At 39.9% G+C, this 22,430-nt stretch overlaps 1 protein-coding gene across 1 annotated transcript; it reads left to right on the forward strand.

Annotated features, from left to right (window-relative positions):
* The first annotated feature begins 1,199 nt into the window (after positions 1 to 1,199).
* Positions 1,200 to 18,967, forward strand: slc2a11a (solute carrier family 2 member 11a). The gene is made up of 12 exons (XM_061932377.1): positions 1,200 to 1,325; positions 1,608 to 1,706; positions 7,405 to 7,565; positions 7,786 to 7,910; positions 10,115 to 10,244; positions 10,310 to 10,458; positions 12,063 to 12,250; positions 14,022 to 14,132; positions 16,530 to 16,631; positions 16,712 to 16,787; positions 16,885 to 17,012; positions 18,592 to 18,967. The coding sequence occupies exons 1-12, from the start codon at positions 1,302 to 1,304 to the stop codon at positions 18,802 to 18,804; spliced, it is 1,506 nt and encodes a 501-aa protein (XP_061788361.1). The 5' UTR covers positions 1,200 to 1,301; the 3' UTR covers positions 18,805 to 18,967.
* Positions 18,968 to 22,430: the final 3,463 nt, after the last annotated feature.

The raw sequence follows: 22,430 nt of genomic DNA on the forward strand, positions 1-22,430 counted from the left end.
GCCGGAAACCAACATTGAATGACCGTGACCTTCGATCCCTCAGACGGCCCTGCATCAAAAACCGACATCAATCTTTAAAGGATATCACCACATGGGCTCAGGAACACTTCAGAAAACCACTGTCACTAAATACAGTTGGTCGCTACATCTGTAAGTGCAAGTTAAAGCTCTACTATGCAAAGCGAGAGCCATTTATCAACAACATCCAGAAACGCCGCCGGCTTCTCTGGGCCCGAGATCATCTAAGATGGACTGATGCAAAGTGGAAAAGTGTTCTGTGGTCTGACGAGTCCACATTTCAAATTGTTTTTGGAAATATTCGTGTCATCCGGACCAAAGGGGAAGCGAACCATCCAGACTGTTATCGACGCAAAGTTCAAAAGCCAGCATCTGTGATGGTATGGGGGGGCATTAGTGCCCAAGGCATGGGTAACTTACACATCTGTAAAGGCACCATTAATGCTGAAAGGTACATACAGGTTTTGGAACAACATATGCTTAGTTTCTTCAGTTCCCAATCGTTTATTGAGTGTTGTTAAAAGAAAAGGTGATGTAACACAGTGGTGAACATGCCCTTTCCCAACTACTTTGGCAGGTGTTGCAGCCATGAAATTCTAAGTTAATTATTATTTGCAAAAAAAAAAAAGTTTATGAGTTTGAATATGAAATATGTTGTCTTTGTAGTGCATTCAATTGAATATGTGTTGAAAATGATTTGCAAATCATTGTATTCCGTTTATATTTCCATCTAACACAATTTCCCAACTCATATGGAAACGGGGTTTGTATATTTTTTAAATTATCTGTCAGTAAAATTAGAGTGCAAATTAAAATACAGCTTTACCACTTTAGTTATAATATTTGCGCTTAAGAAATTTCTCTATGACTTTAGCTTCAAACTTCTTTTGTTTGTTTGAGATTGTCATTACTGCCACTAGTGGTGGAAAAGTGTATTACAATAGAGTACCACTGTGGCTCATACGGACCACAGCTGAGATAGATATTTTTTGCGGCCCCGACCCTATGGTTAAAAAACAATGGTTTAAAGTATTAAGTCCATCAGCCATCGTTAAAGCATAGTATATGTATTTTCATGCCTTCAAAAGTGCAGTTTTCATATGTTTATTTTTCTTGGTGGTGATTTATTAATGAATCTCTCTTTAACCGGCAGCAAGTGAAGCAGGACGTCTGCCGTCGCAGCGGCCAATCAGGTATGAGAGAGTTGCTTCAGGACCCGTGGGTCTGCAAGTGGACCTGTCAGAAGCGCTCCAACTCACTGGCAGGGAGAAGGTAACTTGAAGATGTCACACACCGGGCCACAAAAGGTAAGTCCAATAAAGCTTGTCTATTATTTTTGCTTGCTGTGGCTTTCAATAAAACGAACAAAGGATAATCAGTATAAAAGTTACATCATCACAGGAATAGTTGCCTACTTATTAGAGGATTTAAGCAGCATGAACCTTTGGACAAGCTCAACATATGATTTATTCTGGGACTAATTCAGTCATGCAGCTTATATTTAAAGAATGTGACAATGTCCAAGAATGTATGCTGGACTTCCACACAATTCACAAATGCATTAATAGATATTAAATTAATATTCACAGAGTAGCTCTTTGATGCTGGTGCTGATGGTTGCTTCAGCTGCCATTGGAGGCACACTTCAGTACGGATACAACCTGGCCATCATTAATGCTCCAACGACTGTGAGTTGCTACATTTGTTTGCATTTTAGTTATTTATTTACACACATTTATTTATTTATTTATTTTGCCTTAGTTATGTCAGCGGATATCTCCATAAATGATAGAGGTTTACCCAAGAGCTTTGCGAGGCACCATTTTTATTCTGTTGTAGTCAATAATTTCTTATTTTTCTCTATCCTCTTGTTGTGGGGCAGACTGGCTCGTACATGCACTAGGGTTGTACGGTATACCGGTATTAGTATCGTGCCACGATACTAATGAATCATATTCGGTACTATACCGCCTCTGAAAAATACCGGTCCTCCACCAGCCGCGCCCCCGTCGTCGTCACGTCATAACATTGCTGGTTTACGAGCAGACGAGCATGTTCGGCAGCGCACAATCACGGAGTACTTACAAGCAGACAGTATATAGACAGAAAAGGGACGCATTTTGGCTTGAAAACAAACGATAAAGGTGAAGTTATAACACTGAAACGCCCACCGGAAGAGGTGCTTTAAGACATGGCTAGCTAGCAAGCGGCTAAAGTCCAGCTGCAGTCGGCAGTGTTTTAGCTACTTCTAAATCACTAATCCTGGCCTCCATGGCGACAAATAAAGTAAGTTTCTTACAAGTATCATCCCTGCGGGACAAGGAATAGCTAAACATGCTTCACTACACACTGTAGCTCACAGGCGTCACAATGTAAACAAACGCCATTGGTGGATCTACACCTGACATCCACTGTAATGATACCAAGTACAGGCACGTATCTAGTCGATACTACTATGATTACATCGATATTGTTTGGCATCACAACATCTTTCGTTTTTTTTATTGATATTATGTGTATTAACTCAAGGAATATGTCCCTGGACACATGAGGACTTTGAATATGACCAATGTATGATCCTGTAACAACTTGGTATCGGATTGATACCTAAATTTGTGGTATCATCCAAAACTAATGTAAAGCATCCAAACAGAAGAATAAGTGATTATTACATTTTAACATGTTAAAAGAGAAAGTAAGCAGATATTAACAGTAAATGAACAAGTAGATTAATAATTCATTTTCTACCACTTGTCTTTAATAATTTTGACAAAATAATAGAATGATAAATGACACAATATGTTACTGCATATGGCAGCACACTAAATTAGGAGCCTTTGTTTGCTTACTTACTACTAAAAGACAAGTTGTCTTGTATGTTCACTAATGTATTTAAGGACAAACTAGCAATAAGAAACATATGTTTAATGTTCCCTAAGATGTTTTGTTAAAATAAAGCCAATAATGCAAATTTTTGTGGTCCCCTTTATTTAGAAAAGTTTCCCACCAGTGCCCCCCAAAAAAGTTGGTTGATAAAGTAGAAAACAAAAATATGAGCAAAGAGGTTCTTCAGAGGAATTGTACTGACACACATTCATTAGTAATAAATTATTCTTGAAAAATGTCTAAGCTAGAAGACATACTGTATATGTAGTGACTATCCGGTACTGCTGTTTAGTCGCTTCTGGTGCGGGGGATCCAGCCACAAGGCACTTGAAGTAAATGTCCAACAGAATGATGCGTTTGGGATATGAATCCATTTATTATACAAAAATTAATCAATAAAATTACATTCAAATGGTCAGTGGCAAGTTGAATGAATTCAGAGATATGATAGAAGATCGTAAGATACCACCTAAACAGCGTGTAGTTATATATTGCTAGCGGTAAAACTGTATGACCTCCCACTACTAGCACCCAGTGCACTGTGACTCCTGCTCTTATAGGTACACCTTCACACTGCCACCAGTGGCCAACCAACCAACACATCCCAGACCTAACAAACCACATCCAACAACATATTTCATTCAGTTAATCAGGAACAGGTCATAACGATACGCTTGTTTTTATCAGAGATTATATTGGAGCTTTTAGAACAAATCGAGTATTTATTTTTTTGCTGATATCGGACCAATATCAAACATCAATATCGGATCGGAACACCCTTACTAAATATAGCGACAAAATCGCTAAGTTGACAACACTGATCCCTCCTGCTACGTCATTTTACTCTCTGGCAGTCGGAGCTAGGAATGATGTAAAAGACGAGTTAGGAGGGTTCCAGTTACGCAGTATGGAATCAAGATGACCACATCCACAAAAGCTATACTTGCGCTTGCTTTATCGGAATATAAACAATTTATGGAAAATATGTAGTCGTTCTGGAACCTTCAAACATGGTGGATGAAGAGGAAACAAAAAGCTATTGCTAGTGTTGTAGAATTTATACAATTAATGAGTAATTTGTTCTAAAGTAACATTACCATATATGAATAGATCATATATGTCTGATTTAGTGCGACAAAAAAATTGCCAAAAGTGCTAATAATGGATATTACATTAGCTTCTATTATTGTTATTACCAGAGCAGCCATCTTTGGTGAGGACTCTCTGACTTTCCGAGTAGGAAATCCCACATCGGGAGGCGTTCTCAATACAACTGGAATGCACCAAGGAGCAGCTAGCAACAAATCTATTAGAGGAGGTCCAAATATATCATAAATAAATGAATGTATGAAAACTTTTGCACAATATCAAATTGTTCTGAGATGTGGTATAGGTCGTTGGATTGGGCAAGTAGCTTTCTGATGAGTGAGAACCAGTGACGTGCGGTGAGGTTCATGGCTGGTGAGGCACTGACTGACAGTCAGATTTACAAACATAATAACCCTAAAGAGTATCTTATTCACCATTTGATTGGCAGCAGTTAACGGGTTATGTTTAAAAGCTCATACCAGCATTCTTCCCTGCTTGGCACTCAGCATCAAGGGTTGGAATTGGGGGTTAAATCACCAAAAATGATTCCCGGGCGCAGCGCCGCTGCTGCCCACTGCTCCCCTCACCTCCCAGAGGGTGAACAAGGGGATGGGTCAAATGCAGAGGACAAATTTCACCACACCTAGTGTGTGTGTGACAGTGACGTGCAGTCACTAGAGGCAGGTGAGGCAGGGCCTCACCTGCCATCATGGAAAGAAAAAAAATGTAAAAAGAAAAAAAAATAATTAAATTGTTATATGTATCCAGTGATTATACTATAAAGTTATTTTCCATTTAACTTCACCAGTTTTAGATTATTTTTATTCAAAATCGCTGAATTTTCACATTTGCCGTTCAAATACTGAGAAGAGACGGTGCGGTGAACAGCAGCCAGTTGAGGCACGTCACTCAGTGCCGCAACATGGATTGCGCAATGACTCGGCTAACTGCTGGCCTGCTGTGCAGTGAGACTGTATTGCTATATGAACTATATTATACATTTCCATAGTTTAGTTAGCTGAGGTATATAATGTACAGTGTATTTTGTCAACAACTGTATGTGTGTAAAGTATTTCTTGTGTTGAGCGATCATAAAACGGCTGCAAAAGATGCACTGGCTGAGGCTCGCTTCCTGCACCCCCGCCGTAGAATTGTTGTATCAACTAAAACCCACACTTAAACTTTCCACGTGCAAGATTGAATCTATTTTAAAAAATTATTTCATAAGAAGCCAAAAAGTGCAAAAACAATAATGTTGGTGTTGGAGGAGTTGTGAATGACTGCAGGGACAAAAAAAATAAATTAAATTGTTATATGTATCCAGTGATTATACTATAAAGTTATTTTCCATTTAACTTCACCAGTTTTGGATTATTTTTATTCAAAATCGCTGAATTTTCACATTTGCCGTTCAAATACTGAGAAGAGACGGTGCGGTGAACAGCAGCCAGTTGAGGCACGTCACTCAGTGCCGCAACATGGATTGCCCAATGACTCGGCTAACTGCTGGCCTGCTGTGCAGATACACCAGCAGACTGCAGGTGTACCTAATTCACAACTCCTCCAACACGAACATTATTGTTTTTGCACTTTTTGGCTTCTTATTAAATAACTTTTGTAACCTATTTTCATTGGCTTTCCTCTTTGTGATGTTAAGTTCCTGTTATGCGCTGTTATACAGTATATGCCTTGAGCTCTTATTTTGAAGGCGCTAAGAGCGGAAGTGATGTCACGTTGCGGAGGTTTTTGAAAGAAGGTAAATAAAGTGGTCCTCGTGTAAACTGGAGCCTCCGTGTTTGTTATTTTGTAGTTTCATACAGTATAGGCGACATTTATAAACCCTCGGTTACACTTTTTTAAATAGATTCAATCTTGCACGTGGAAAGTTTAAGTGAGGGCTTTAGTTGTGGACTTCATTTCTAAGTAAAGGTAAGACCATAATAACGTTTTTTTTTATTAAATGTGCTTTTTTGTGTGCTACAGTTTGTATGTGTAAAGTTAAAGTTAAGTTAAAGTACCAATGATTGTCACACACACACTAGGTGTAATGAAATTTGTCCTCTGCATTTGACCCATCCCCTTGATCACCCCCTGGGAGGTGAGGGGAGCAGTGGGCAGCAGCGGCGCCACGCCTGGGAATCATTTTTGGTGATTTAACCCCCAATTCCAACCCTTGATGCTGAGTGCCAAGCAGGGAAGAATGCTGGTATGAGCTTTTAAACATAACCCGTTAACTGCTGCCAATCAAATGGTGAATAAGATACTCTTTAGGGTTCATATGTTTGTAAATCTGACTGTGATGAAGTCAGTGCCTCACCAGCCATCAACCTCACCGCACGTCACTGGTGTGTGACAATCATTGGTACTTTAACTTTAACTTTAACTTTACACATACAAACTGTAGCACACAAAAAAGCACATTTAATTAAAAAAATGTTGTTATGGTCTTACCTATACTTATAAATGAAGTCCATGCGCCGCTCCTTCTGAACAAAAGCATCGATAACATGTTTATAGAAGTCTTCCTTATCTTTCTTCAGTTTTAAAAGTCTCTCTGTCTCGATGGAGATCTTCCTTTAATTATTACCTCCTGCTTCGATTGAAAGTCCAGTTTAGAAAACGGTTTTATTTTAGATATGTAATCCTCCATGTTAAAAGTCCAGGCGACAGGAAAAAATAAACGATCGCTAACTGTTGCTGCTTTTGGTCACTTATTCTGCAGCCGAGTAGTCGCAAGAATGATCGCTGGGATCACTAGCGCCCTCTACCACCATGAGGCGGGATTACTGCGAGCCTCACACAGTGCGTCTTCGCAGCCGTTTTATGATTGCTCAGCACAAGAAATACGTTACACACATACAGTTGTTGACAAAATACACTGTACATTATATACCTCAGCTAACTAAACTATGGAATTGTATAATATAATTCATATAGCAATACGGTCTCACTGCACAGCAGGCCAGCAGTTAGCCGAGTCATTGCGCAATCCATTGTGAGGCTCAACTGGCTGCTGACTCACCGCAAGTCTCTTTTCAGTATTTGAAAGGAAAATGTGAAAATTCAGCGATTTTGAATAAAAATAATCTAAAACTGGTGAAGTTAAATGGAAAATAACTTTATAGTATAATCACTGGATACATATAACAATTTAATTTTTTTTTTTTCTTTTTACATTTTTTTTCTTTCCATGTTGGCACGTGAGGCCCCGCCTCACCTGCCTCCCCTGACTGCACGTCACTGGTGAAAACATACCTTATGGTGAAAAGTTATCCAATAATTAAATTATTACATGACAGAATTATGATTTTTTTTTAAACAGTATTTAAGGCGACTGCTACAAACAACAACCTTTACAGTGTGACCAAAGAGGAAACTAACTGTGATGTTTGTGACGGCGTCCTCTTATAGTTCATTCAGACCTTCATCAACGAGACCTTTGTGGAGCGCTGGGCCATCCAGCTGCAGGACTACCAGGTGACTCTGATCTGGACCATTATCGTCTCCATCTTCTCGTTAGGCGGCTTAGTGGGGGCTCTCATTGCCGGACCCATGTCCATTCGCTTTGGGAGGTACTGTCGATGAGGCATGTTCGAGAATGATGTAGACTAGAGTTAATGTTTAATGTGTTTGGACTTTGGCATATACAATTGAACTACATTATGGTAATTAAATGAACAATGGTTAAGTTTTCTCTGACTGACAGCACTGGGATACTCTACATGTGGTTTTGAAAATTTGAAATAAAAGTGCAATTTATGAAAAAAATATGCCACAAACCTTCTATTGTAGGAAAAAATGCCTGCTGCTCAACAATATCTTCCTCCTAAGTGGCGCTCTATTGGCTTTGACAAGTCGTGCCGCCGGGTCGTTTGAAATGATCATCCTATCACGTGTCCTTATTGGAATAAATGCAGGTAGGTTTGTTTTGCTTATATGCGATGCTATGCTATGCTGTGTTATCTATGCTCTAGGTCTAAACTATGCTATGCTATGCACTAATTCTAAATTATGCTATGCTATGCTATGCTATACGTTATGTTATCTATGCTCTACTTCTATGCTATGTTATGCTATGCTTTGCTATGCTTTGCTTGCTTGCTTTGCTTCATATGCTATGCTATGCTATCTTATGATGTACTATATCAGGGGTGTCCAAACTTTTTCCACTGAGGGCAACACACTGAAAAATCAAAGCATGTGGGGGCCATTTTCATAATGATTTAATTTCAAAACCAATACAATGCATGGATTTTATTTTTTTTTTACTTTTACGGCTCCCCTCAAGGGAGGGCCAAAAGGGTCTTAGTCATAATTTTTTTTTTTTAAATGTCATATTTAAATTGTTCCCAAAAATATATATATATTTCTCTAAATCTCTAAATCAACTTTAGGTCTGTCAAAATAAAGTTAATTTATTATGGCAAAAATACAAAATGTGTAGTATTTTCCCCCAAAAAAGTTTTTAACATGTTTTTGTTTGTTTGTTTAATGCCCTTTTGTCAAAGAAAACTTTGTTTTTTATATGGCAAATATGCAACATTTTCCACAAAAAAGATTTCAAAGTGGAATATTTGATGTGAATTAATTGGAGCCTTGAAAAGGTCAATAATTCATCAAATTGATTTTAATTCATTATCATTATTACCGCTATTATCTTTGAGCAATGACAGTTTTAAAGAAAAAGCAGCTTGCATAGCAGCTTTGTGTCATTATTAGTAGAGATATACTTTGTGACGGACGATTCGATACGCATCTCAATACATGGGTTACGATGTGATTTAAAAACAATTTATTTATAAAACAGAAAGATTTGATGAGAGTCGATTTAGTGCATGAACAATTCAATAAAATTTGATTTAGTGTATGAACGATTCAATAAGATTCGATACAATGTATGAACAATTCGAGTCTAGGGTTAACATTTGTTGATTGACCCATTCTTTTTTACACCACAAAAGAACATATGCATTCATTCCTGTACATACCATTCTCCTCATGTTAGACGATAAATAGTTAGGACCTTGGCACCAAGCGCTCAGACGAGATCCGTCCAAGCTAAGTCAATGAGCATGAACTGATGAAAACTACTCGGATGTCACGCGCAAACGTCATCATACCGAGACGTTTTCAGCAGGATATTTTGCGGGAAATTTAAAATTGCACTTTACTAATCTAACCCGGCCGTATTGGCATGCGTTGCAATGTTAAGATTTCATCATTGATATATAAACTATCAGACTGCGTGGTCGGTAGTAGTGGGTTTCAGTAGGCCTTTAAAAGTCTTATATAAGTGTTATAATGAAGACAACACATTATATAAGTGTCTATATTAGCTATAATAGCCTACTATCAAAATGACTATGTGTCGCAGGCCGAAGCAAATCTTCGTTGACAGAAATTTTGAAATTTAATATTTATTCTACACATTTTTACATTAGAAACCATTAGTAAATCGGAAGGTGAGATAACTCCTGGAAATGACTGGCTTTTAATGGCCAAAGGTATAGATGTGTGTGTCCAAGTTAAAGGAAACGGCAGGCTGTTTTCTTCTAATAGATTTATTACAATCTTTGGCAAGCTAGGTAATGTTTGCTGTGGTCTGGAACAACAAGGCACACAAATGCAGCCAATATTACATACAGATAATGTGTCACGAGACATGCAAAACTAAATTTTATACAAAGAGGATAAAAGTAAAGGATATTAAATGAGCTCAAATATACCTACAAATGAGGGATAATGATGCAATATGTACATACAGCTAGCCTAAATAGCATGTTAGCATTGATTAGCTTGCAGTCATGCAATGACCAAATATGCCTGATTAGCTCTCCAACGAGTCAATAACATCAACAAAGCTCACCTTTGTGCATTCAGGCACAGCATAAAACTTTTGGTGGACAAAATGAGACAAAGAAGGAGTGGAAGATTTCACATGTAAACAAACTGTTGCGTTTGTTTGTATTATCTCCACGTCTTTCTCCATTTTCAATCCTTTTTTAAAAATGCTCCAGGGAGCCACTAGGACGGCACTAAAGAGCCGCATGCGGCTCGAGAGCCGCGGGTTGCTGACCCCCAGTGTAAAGAACTATGATTCTCTCATCTGTTTGTCTTGCAGGAATCAGCATGAACGTGCAGCCGATGTATTTTGGGGAGAGTGCACCAAAGCACTTGAGAGGGGCCGTGGCTTTGTCCTCTGCGGTTTTCACAGCCTTTGGTGTGGTGCTTGCACAAGTGGTGGGACTCAGGTGAGGATGATGTTCTGATAATGATCATGAAAAAGCACAATAACTGTACAATCTTATGCTTGTAGAGAGATTCTGGGCAGCGAGTCATGTTGGCAGTATCTTCTTGCCAGTAACGCCCTTCCTGGCTTGATTCAGCTCCTGACCCTGCCGTGGTTCCCAGAAAGCCCCAGATACTTACTCATAGACCAGGGGGACAAGGAGGCTTGCGTCAAGGGTGGGTACCTCAATAGAAAGCAAACACTATATTTTTGTGAAGTCAGATCTTATATTGGATCTCATTAGCTCATGCGTGGGCAGCACAGTGTCAAAGGGGTAAGTGCGTCTGCCTCACAAAACGAAGGTCCTGAGTAGTCCTGAGTTCAATCCCGGGCTCGGGATCTTTCTGTGTGGAGTTTGCATGTTGCGTGGGTTCCCTCCGGTTCCTCCGGCTTCCTCCCACCTCCAAAGACATGCACCTGGGGATAAGTTGATTGGCAACACTAAATTGGCCCCAGTGTGTGAATGTGAGTGTGAATGTTGTCTGTCTATCTGTGTTGGCCCTATGATGTGGTGGGGACTTGTCCAGGGTGTACCCCGCCTTCCACCCGATTGTAGCTGAGATAAGCTCCAGCGCCCCCCGCGACCCCGAAGGGAATAAGCGGTAGAAAATGGATGGATGGATGGATGGATGGATGGATGAATAGCTTGTGTGTGTGGTCCAATTGTGTCCTTAATTCAAAGCCATTTAAAAAATCTTATGAACGACTTATGTCCTGTGGGGAGTGCTCAGAGAGTATGGGGTATCGGACTGTCTGATTGTGGCGGTCCGCTCCCTGTATGATCAGTGTCAGAGCTTGGTCCGCATTTCCGGCAGTGAGTCGGACCCGTTTCCAGTGAGGGTTGGACTCCGCCAAGGCTGCCTTTTGTCACCGATTCTGTTCATAACTTTTATGGACAGAATTTCTAGGCGCAGTCAGGGCGTTGAGGGGATCCGGTTTGGTGGCTGCAGGATTAGGTCTCTGCTTTTTGCAGATGATGTGGTCCTGATGGCTTCATCTGGCCAGGATCTTCAGCTCTCACTGGAACGGTTCGCAGCCAAGTGTGAAGCGACTGGGATGAGAATCAGCACCTCCAAGTCCGAGTCCATGGTTCTCGCCCGGGAAAGGGTGGAGTGCCATCTCCGAGTTGCCCCATGTGGAGAAGTTCAAGTACCTCGGAGTCTTGTTCACGAGTGAGGGAAGAGTGGACCGTGAGATGGACAGGCGGATCGGTGTGGCGTCTTCAGTAATGCGGACGCTGTATCAATCCATCGTGGTGAAGAAGGAGGTGAGCCGGAAGGCAAAGCTTTCAATTTACCAGTCGATCTACGTTCCCATCCTCACCTATGGTCATGAGCTTTGGGTTATGACCGAAAGGACAAGATCACGGGTACAAGCGGCCGAAATGAGTTTCCTCTGCCGTGTGGCGGGGCTCTCCCTTAGAGATGAGAGTGAGAAGCTCTGTCATCCGGGGGGAGCTCAAAGTAAAGCCGCTTCTCCTCCACATCGAGAGGAGCCAGATGAGGTGGTTCGGGTATCTGGTCAGGATGCCACCCGAACGTCTCCCTAGGGAGGTGTTTAGGGCACGTCCGACCGGCAGGAGGAGCTAGACGAAGTGGCTGGGGAGAGGGAAGTCTGGGCTTCTCTGCTTAGGCTGCTGCCCCCGGAAGAAAATGGAAGGATGGATGGACTTATGTCACAATGCTGACATTTCAAAAATTAATTGAACCTTCATCAGTAACTTTTAGCCAGCTGCTAAGCAAAAAGCGACACATTGAGCTCATTGAGGTTGTGTCCTCAGCTCTGCGGCGACTGCGTGGCTGTGAAGTCCAGAGCAGCGAGCTGGCCGAGATCCTGCAAGAACAGGCCGAAACCAAGGGCCTGAGGCCCAGTCGTCCCTGGGAGCTCTTCGGTGACCGCGCGGTGCGCTGGCAGCTCATCACCGTCATGGTCGTCAGCAGCGCTATGCAGCTGTGCGGCAATGACTCGGTGTGTAGTATGTTGCACGATGTCATTGACACCGCACCCGCAGGATCGGATGTTGCAGCTTGATTGGACATTGGAGAAGGTTACTGCTGGTCGCATAAAAAATGAATGCTGTGATGTGATTGGCAGTTTAAACTCTTATTGGACACTTCATTATGGACACTTGCTTTTCTTAAATGTCCTCCTTTTCCTGTATTCTAGTCAAGTCATTTACAAAACGTAAACATAGTTGGCTATCGGCTATTACAAGCTAACAGCTACACAACAGCTCAGCACACAATAGCACACAAGAAAGACATACGTAATAAGTGTCCTTCATTGAACAATATTTCAGTGTAAAACAGCGCATTTGTCAATATAAACAAATATCAAATCATTATAGTTGCATATTACTTACACATACAAATTCTCCAAGGCAAATATGTATTAGATCCAGTAACAAATGTGTCCACATCATTCAACTTACTTAACTATTATTGAGACCACTTGGTTTCGCAAAAAAACTAATTACCACCTCGCTTCAATTTAAAAACAGCATAATTCAGTCACAAGGTTGGTGTTTTTCATAACTATCATCGTTTCTGACTAATTTCACTTGATTTTCCGACGTTCCTCACTACAAAATAATTAAAGTATGTATGATTCCTGCTGATATTGTTAACATCGGTATCGGCCAATACTCGAGGCTTCATTGTATTGGAAGTGAAGAGGTTGTAACAGAACTTTTTTTAAGTGGATTAACAGCTCCAAAGTTTAGCGTTGTGTTTGGAAAGTGAAAGTAAAATTAAAAGAAGACAATCAAATTGGGCCTCAAGATCAGGGGTCCCCAAACTATGGCCCGCAGGCCGGATCCGGCCAAAATCCGGCCCGCAGGAAGTCCCAAGTTAAAAAAATTTAAAAAAGTGTTTTTTTAATTTTTTTATTTTTTATCTGTCCTTTCTAATCAATTTTCTACAGCTTGTTACTCTCGGTGTCTCCTAGCCGCTCAGACAAATCATATTGTCTAAAAATGCATTTTCCCATTGATAACGTGACATCATCGCGCTTGGAATATATATATATATATATATATATATATATATATATATATATATATATATATATATATATATATATATATATATATATGTCTTAATAACGTTATCCAAAAAATAGTGCTCGATACCGTAGTAGAGCGCAATATATGTATGTGTGGGAAAAAAAATCACAAGACTATTTCATCTCTACAGGCCTGTTTCATGAGGGGGGGTACCCTCAATCATCAGGAGATTTCCTGATGATTGAGGGTACCCCCCCTCATGAAACAGGCCTGTAGAGATGAAATAGTCTTGTGATTTTTTTTCCCCACACATACATATATATATATATATATATATATATATATATATATATATATATATATATATATATATATATATATATATATATATATATATATATAAATACACAGCCCGGCCCCTGTCAAAATTTTTTAACCCAATGCGGCCACCGAATCTAAAAGTTTGGGGACCCCTGATCCAGATGTTTGTTGGCGTCAGTAGTGCTACCCAATACAGAATAACAAACCTATTGTTTCGTGAATAATTCTCTCACTACGTCAAGCAAAAGTCAGCGTTAGTATTACGTGTACTGTACCTAATATTGTGTCCTGTGTGACTGTTCACAAAGTTTAAGTTTAAGCTTGTCGGATTTACAAAGCATTAACTGAGTTACTGAAACTGTGTGTGCATGTGAAGGGTCTTCAGCGCGTAAAAGACTCCCTGTTGTCTTGCAGATCTACTTCTATGCGTCGTACGTCTTTAAAGAGGCAGGAATATCTGATGGCCAAATCCAATATATCACAATCGGCACGGGCATGTGTGAATTCACAGCCTGCATCATGTGTGTAAGTCGTTTACGTAACACCTAGTCTGCACACACACACATGCACACACACACACACACACACACACACACACACACACACACACACACACACACACACACACACACACACACACACACACACACCCACACACATTGGGTAGGCTACTGTATGTCTAAATCCTCCTCAATTAGGCATGTAATAATACAGTCTAAAGTTGAATACATTTAAATAAAGTCAATTGAATGTGTTAAAATTACTAAAATACATTAATATTTTATATTTATATTATTCTTGCATTCTATATGAACTTTTGATTGCCATTCGGTCTGTTTTGTGTGGTTTTTTTAATTTTGTTAGTTTTTTCACAGTTATTTGCTATTTTATGTACTAGTATATATATATATATATATATATATATATATATATATATATATATATATATATATATATATATATATATGTATTTTATTTTTATTTTTTACCCTTAAAGCGTCTTTGCGTTTTTGAAAAGTGCTCAATAAATAAAATGTATTATTATCTTCATAGTACAAAACTCAAAAACAGTGAAGTTGGCACGTTGTGTAAATCATAAATAAAAAGAGAATACAATAATTTGCAAATCTTTTTTAACTTATATTCAATTGAATGGACTGCAAAGACAAGATATTTAATGTTCCAACTGAAAAACTTAATTTTTTTTGGCAAATAATCATTAACTTAGAATTTAATGGCAGCAACACATAGCAAAAAAGTTGGCACAGGGGCATTTTTACCACTGTGTTACATGGCCTTTCCTTTTAACAACACTCAGTAAACGTTTGGGAACTGAGGAGACCAATTTTTGAAGCTTTTCAGGTGGAATTATTTCCCATTCTTGCTTGATGTACAGCTTAAGTTGTTCAACAGTCCGGGGGTCTCTGTTGTGGTATTTTAGGCTTCATAATGCACCACACATCTTCAATGGGAGACAGGTCTGGACTACATGCAGGCCAGTCTAGTACCTGCACTCTTTTACTATGAAGCCACGCTGTTGTACCACGTGGCTTGGCATTGTCTTGCTGAAATAAGCAGGGGCGTCCATGATAACGTTGCTTGGATGGCTCCAAAACCTGTATGTACCTTTCAGCATAAATGGCGCCTTCACAGATGTGTAAGTTACCCATGCTTTGGGCACTAATACACCCCCATACCATCACAGATGCTGGCTTTTGAACTTTGCGCCTATAACAATGGTTCTTTTCCTCTTTGATCCGGAGGACACGACGTCCACAGTTTCCAAAAACAATTCGAAATGTGGACTCGTCGGACCACAGAACACTTTTAAACTTTGCATCAGTCCATCTTCGATGTGCTCGGGCCCAGCGAAGCCAGCTGCGTTTCTGGGTGTTGTTGATAAATGGCTTTCGCTTTGCATAGTAGAGTTTTAACTTGCACTTACAGATGTAGCAACCAACTGTAGTTACTGACAGTGATTGTTCCTGAGCCCATGTGGTGATGTCCTTTACACACTGATGTCGGTTTTTGATGCAGTACCACCTGAGGGATCGAAGGTCACGGGCATTCAATGTTACGTGCAGTGATTTTTCCAGATTCTCTGGACCTTTTGATGATATTACGGACCGTAGATGGTGAAATCCCTAAATTCCTTGCAATAGCTCGTTGAGAAGTGTTGTTCTTAAACTGTTTGACAATTTGCTCACGTATTTGTTCACAAAGTGGTGACCCTCGCCCCATCCTTGTTTGTGAAAGACTGAGCATTTCATGGAAGCTGCTTTTATACCCAATCATGGCACCCACCTGTTCCCAATTAGCCTGTTCACCTGTGGGATGTTCCAAATAAGTGTTTGATGAGCATTCCTCAACTTTCTCAGTCTTTTTTGCCACTTGTGCCAGCTTTTTTGAAACATGTTGCAGGCATCAAATTCCAAATGAGCTAATATTTGCAAAAAATAACAAAATTTACCAATTCGAACGTTAAGTATCTTGTCTTTGCAGTCTATTCAATTGAATATAAGTGGGAAATGATTTGCAAATCATTGTATTCTGTTTTTGTTTACGATTTACACAACGTGTCAGCTTCACTGGTTTTGGGGTTTGTACATAAAGTTCAATAAAATAATATGAAAAAAAAATTTTTTACATGAGAAAATAATAAATTAGTTAATTGACTCCCAAACACAAGGGGCTGAAAAAAACAGTGAAACTTAATTTTGAAAATGTTTGATTTTGAGAATTGTTATGAATCAATGATGTAAAGTATACTAACGGGCCCAAATATGAAGTATGCCTAGAAGAGTTTTTATGAAACACTTTGCCTTAAAAAGAAGATGTGTTTATTATTATGCACTGCGTCGTGCTGAGATATGTGTCTAAAAGTTAGCCACATTAGAAGTTGATATCTTGACATGTTTTCAGAACCTGCTGATCGAGCGCAAAGGTCGCAGGTTCCTGCTGATGGGAGGCTTCATCCTCATGACCGTGTGGGCGATTGTCTTCACCATCGCGCTGTCTTTCGAGGTATTTCCACCAGATGGATGTGCGGTGTGTTGTTATGTTGTTTTGTGTTACCGTGTTACGTTGTGATGTGACGAGCGCAGCACCTGGTATCCTGGATGCCTTACCTGAGCATGGCCTGCATCTTCACTTACATCCTCAGCTTTGGCATGGGTCCAGGTTAGTGTGGCACCATCGTCTTCATAAAGACTCACACACGCATGGCAGGATAGAGCTTCATTATTCTTATTAGGATTCTTCAATGTTCTTCTTCCAGCGGGTGTGACAGGACTTCTTCCCACTGAAGTGTTCAATCAAACGGCTCGGCCGGCGGCGTACATGATGGCTGGCTCCATGATGTGGATCAACCTCTTCATCGTTGGAATGATCTTTCCGTTTCTCGTGGTTTGTACATATACTTCATGTCCACACATAATGTAAATATAACATCATTGGAATCTTGAGTATTGGCCGATACCAATATTCATCTGATGCGTTATTAGCATGGATTACACAACCTACTCAGTGGCCTAGTGGTTAGAGTGTCCGCCCTGAGATTGGTAGGTCGTGAGTTCAAACCCCGGCCGAGTCATACCAAAAACTGTAAAAATGGGACCCATTACCTCCCTGCTTGGCACTCAGCATCAAGGGTTGGAATTGGGGGTTAAATCACCTAAAATGATTCCCGGGCGTGGCCACCACTGCTGCTCACTGCTCCCTCACCTCCCAGGGGGTGATCAAGGGTGATGGGTTAAATAATTTCGCCACAATCATTGGTACTTTAGGTACTTTTTATTTTCTTTATTATTTTGTAGTGTGGAATATTAGAAAAGGTTTGATAAAGTGAAATTAGTCAAACAGAGAACAATTGGAGCTACAGGAGGACATTTAGATGTAACGGACATTTGCAAGTGATATCATCTGTTTTTTTCTGATTTTGGACCGATATCAGTTTTGGATTGCGAAAGCCCTACTAGCATTAGTCTCGTTATTTCTTTCTTTAAATGAAATGTTTTTGTTCTTTCCACTTAGTTTTTTTTCACAATCATTAGATTTCAAAATTGTGTGATTTTGTTCTAGTTTCAGGCTCTTTTTAATCAAACCAACAATTAAGTGATTTTGTTTCTTTTAAAACAATTTCAACATCAATTTTAATAATCCAATCGTTCAAGTTATGTGATTTATTTTTTAATGGTTTAATTTCCCAGTCTATATTCTGCTTCCTTCAACGAATTAAATGTATTTTTATTCAGCCAAGAAATTTAAATATTGATTTATTTTAAATACTGTCGTTCAATTTTGCACTATTTTCACTCCCTTTTTATTCAGTCCTTAATTTTCATTTTTGAACAATTTCATTAATCAGAAATATGTGATTTATCTTTTATTAGTTTAGATTCGTTGTTTTCTATTTTTTAAATAATTGTGTATTATTTTTTAGTCAATTATACTTCAATTTGGTTAAGTTGAAGTATTCAATTTGCAGATATTGATTAATTTCTTAAAATAACAAAAAAAAATATTTTAAGTTAGCTTTATTATTTTTTTAACTAAATTGTTTGATAATTATTTTTTGAAATAGTGTCTTTTTATTGATTTATTTTATACAGTCCATCCATTTTATATTAGAATAATTTACTCAATTTTGATTATTTGTCGATTGCCAGTATGTAACTTATTTTTAATATTTGATTTTTTTTCATATTGTATTCAACTCTTATGCCATAAATTTATTTTTTTGTTTATATTGATTTAATTTTGTCCATTAAATTATTAGATTTTTTTCAATACTCAATTTTTTTTCTATAGTTTCCGTTTCCTTTATTCATTGCATAGTTTATGTTTCTGTATGTTTTAGATTCACGTGCTTTTTTTTTTATAATTGTTTTGTGTTAAACAATGTCATTTTATTTTACAACGCTTTCAGTCTCACTATGGCGCCCTCTGGCGGACACCCTGTTAAACTCCTCGTTGTCTTTGGCAGAGTGAGATGCGCCAGTATTGTTTCGTGCCTTTCGCAGCCGTGTGCCTGCTCTCCGCGCTGTATGTCGGCCTGGTTCTGCCGGAGACCAAGGGCAAGTCTTTGTCGGCCATCACCGCTGAGTTCCACAAGCTCAACTTCAAGAACCAGGAAAGCAAGGGTCATGGTCAAAGTCAGTATCAGGCGGGCCAAGTGTGTGCGTCCACGGCCTTGTAGACACCTTCCATCTTCTTTGACAACACAAGATGATATAATGTAGCATTCATATGTTAGAGTCAAGCTGCGCATGCGTGCGAGTGTGCGTGTGAATGAGAACACATGTGTATGAGAGTTAAATATTTGTAGGTATTCATTGTTATCCAATAAATATTCTATTGTATATGTTTATTTCCCTTTTTTATTCATTCTTCTTTTTAACTAAATACAAATACAACTTTTACTATAGTCCACAACATAAATTGTTTTGGTACAATTTGTTATTCAATCAAATCCAAAGCTTGCGAGGTGGCTCATTTCGAGTGTGACCTGCAAGCCTAACAGCAGGGAGCGACACTGCGTAGTTTGACACGGGGGGGAAAAAACAAAGCAGAAATAAGATAATATCATAGTAATGAGGTGGCGACTTGTCCAGGGTGTACCCCGCCTTCCACCCGATTGTAGCTGAGATAGGCTCCAGCGCCCCCCACAACCCCGAAGGGAATAAGCGCTAGAAAATGGATGGATGGATGTTTTCAATGGAAACATATTTTAGAACATGACACTGTTTAAAAAAAAAAAAAATTAATAAATGAAATATAAAACAGTTATAATTGGTAACACGATTGATTTAAAAAAAAAACAAAGGAGGGAGGCCGATAGATCTGAATAACAAAAAACAAAACCTCATCGAGCTGGATGCAATCTTACTTGGAGGGGAGGGAACAGGTGGTAGTGGTGAACGGCACCGTGCCCCCCCTCTCAGTAAGCTGTGGAGTCCCCCAAGGCAGTGTATTGGGGCCTTTACTGTTCCTAGTATACATAAACGACTTGTCATCAGCATGCGACTGTGAATTGTTCCTGTTTGCGGATGACTCGGCCCTGCTGGTATCCGGCAAGGACAAGTCACAGGTGGAGAAAATCCTCAGTGCTAAACTCTGTAGAATTTGCACCTGGCTCGCTGACAACAAGCTATCCATACACTTGGGTAAAACGGAATCCATCCTATTTGGGTCCCACACAGGGGCGTCACTAGCTTTTAAGGACAGGGGGGGCTTAGCCCCCAGGAGATGCACAGGATGTGAGCGAACGTAGCGCACGTGCACAAATTCTCACAAACGGCTAACAAAGACTTAGAAATGATTCATTGTTATAATTATTATTTCAGTGGGTTTATTTTCAATCTGTGTTCAGTACAACAACAAACATGGGTTAACACAGTGACATTTTGTTTACAGCATCAACAAGAAACAATTACTTGCATGATCCTTTAAGATACACTGAAACACAATGAAAGTCATGGCATTAGCCTCTATGTTATAGACATAGAGGCTAATGCCACGACTTTCGCTCACAATACAATAATTGTTTGTTCCCAAATATTTTGAAGTTGCACAGATTACATTTTGGGCACATATGTGACTAAAATGGTTGTAAATTCAAGCCCTGGAAATATTACTTAATTACTTGAATTAAAGTAATATCTGGATCGGGATAATTTGGCTTATATATAATATATTTATATATATATATTATGGCAAGTCGTTAAGGAAATTAAATATATATGGAAGTCTGAATAGAGAAACGTTTATATATACTGTAAATAAGAAAGACTTAGAGTCCGTCTGCTGATCTGAAAAAGAGCCAAAGCTGTCAAAGAGCTGAGGGATCATCTTCAAATTTCAATGCTGAAACAAATAATGCAAACAACAAAATGTAACTTCCAGGGTTTGAGAATAATGCAGTCCCGTCGTCCCGGGGACGGTAAAAAAAATGCACGGGACGAAATTAAATGCTCTCCGGGACGATGGCTTTTAACCATGTTTTTTTCTTTTTATGTATTTATTAATTTTACATTTTATATTAAATGTCTTGGTTTTTCCTCCCTCTGAAAATCCTATAAAATGTTTAACAAGCCATCCTATAACAATACAACAGCTGTTAATGTAACAATACAATAAAACAAATATATTTAATGATGTTTTTTTCATTATTTTAACAATAGGCTAATGTATATTACTTTACATGGATTCTACAAGAAACACAAAACTTAAAAACTAAATTATTTACAATTGCAGACACAAGGTTTTGTGCAGCTTCACTCATTGTAAAGGAAGGCGGAAGTCCACGCAGGAGAAAAATGACTACAAAGATGGTGTCTGGGTTTTTCTTATATATATCTATAAATACATATTAAGTCTTTCATATATATATATATATATATATATATATATATATATATATATATGTATATATATATATGTATATATATATATATATATATATATATATATAGCAGTCATGGCGCTGAGGGGATCTTGTTTGGTGGCTGCAGGATTAGGTCTCTGCTTTTTGCAGATGATGTGGTCCTGATGGCTTCATCTGTCCAGGATCTTCAGCTCTCACTGGATCGGTTCGCAGCTGAGTGTGAAGCGACTGGGATGAGAATCAGCACCTCCAAGTCCGAGTCCATGGTTCTCGCCCGGAAAAGGGTGGAGTCCCATCTCCGGGTTGGGGAGGAGATCTTGCCCCAAGTGGAGGAGTTCAAGTACCTCGGAGTCTTGTTCACGAGTGAGGGAAGAGTGGATCGTGAGATCGACAGGCGGATCGGTGCGGCGTCTTCAGTAATGCGGACGCTGTATCGATCCGTTGTGGTGAAGAAGGAGCTGAGCCGGAAGGCAAAGCTCTCAATTTACCGGTCGATCTACGTTCCCATCCTCACCTATGGTCATGAGCTTTGGGTTATGACCGAAAGGACAAGATCACGGGTACAAGCGGCCGAAATGAGTTTCCTCCGCCGGGTGGCGGGGCTCTCCCTTAGAGATAGGGTGAGAAGCTCTGCCATCCGGGAGGAGCTCAAAGTAAAGCCGCTGCTCCTCCACATCGAGAGGAGCCAGATGAGGTGGTTCGGGCATCTGGTCAGGATGCCACCCGAACGCCTCCCTAGGGAGGTGTTTAAGGCACGTCCGACCGGTAGGAGGCCGCGGGGAAGACCCAGGACACGTTGGGAAGTCTATGTCTCCCGGCTGGCCTGGGAACGCCTCGGGATCCCACAGGAAGAGCTGGACAAAGTGGCTGGGGAGAGGGAAGTCTGGGCTTCCCTGCTTAGGCTGCTGCCCCCGCGACCCGACCTCGGATAAGCGGAAGAAGATGGATGGATGGATGGATATATATATATATATATATATATATATATATATATATATATATATATATATATATATATATATATATATATATATATATATAATTAATAAGTACAGACCTAACTGCTTGGCATCTCTGCCTGTCGCACCTCCTCCAGTGCACTTGGAGGTCAGCTGCAGGGTCGTCAGCTGGTGCCACCGTTCACTGATGTTTCGCCCCCAAGCCAGGACACCTCGCGGTGGGGGGGCAGTGGCTAAGCGGGGACGCCTCCCCGCGCCACTTCCTGCAACTGACCTCAATGGGGTGTTGAGCCCCAAGTGTTGTCCCTCCTTCTTAGCCACATCCAGAAACTTGCCTTCTCTGCCTCCTCTGCCAACTCCTTGATGGCCCTCCTCAGGTTGGAACCGGTCATTCCCGCCGCACGCAGGAGCCGGGTCGCAGAACCTCCTACGACGCCCCTGCATCCGATCTCCACGGGGTGAATGGACGCAGACCAGCCT

Source organism: Nerophis lumbriciformis, linkage group LG38 (genome assembly GCF_033978685.3).
Source record: "Nerophis lumbriciformis linkage group LG38, RoL_Nlum_v2.1, whole genome shotgun sequence".
NCBI classification, from domain to species: domain Eukaryota; kingdom Metazoa; phylum Chordata; class Actinopteri; order Syngnathiformes; family Syngnathidae; genus Nerophis; species Nerophis lumbriciformis.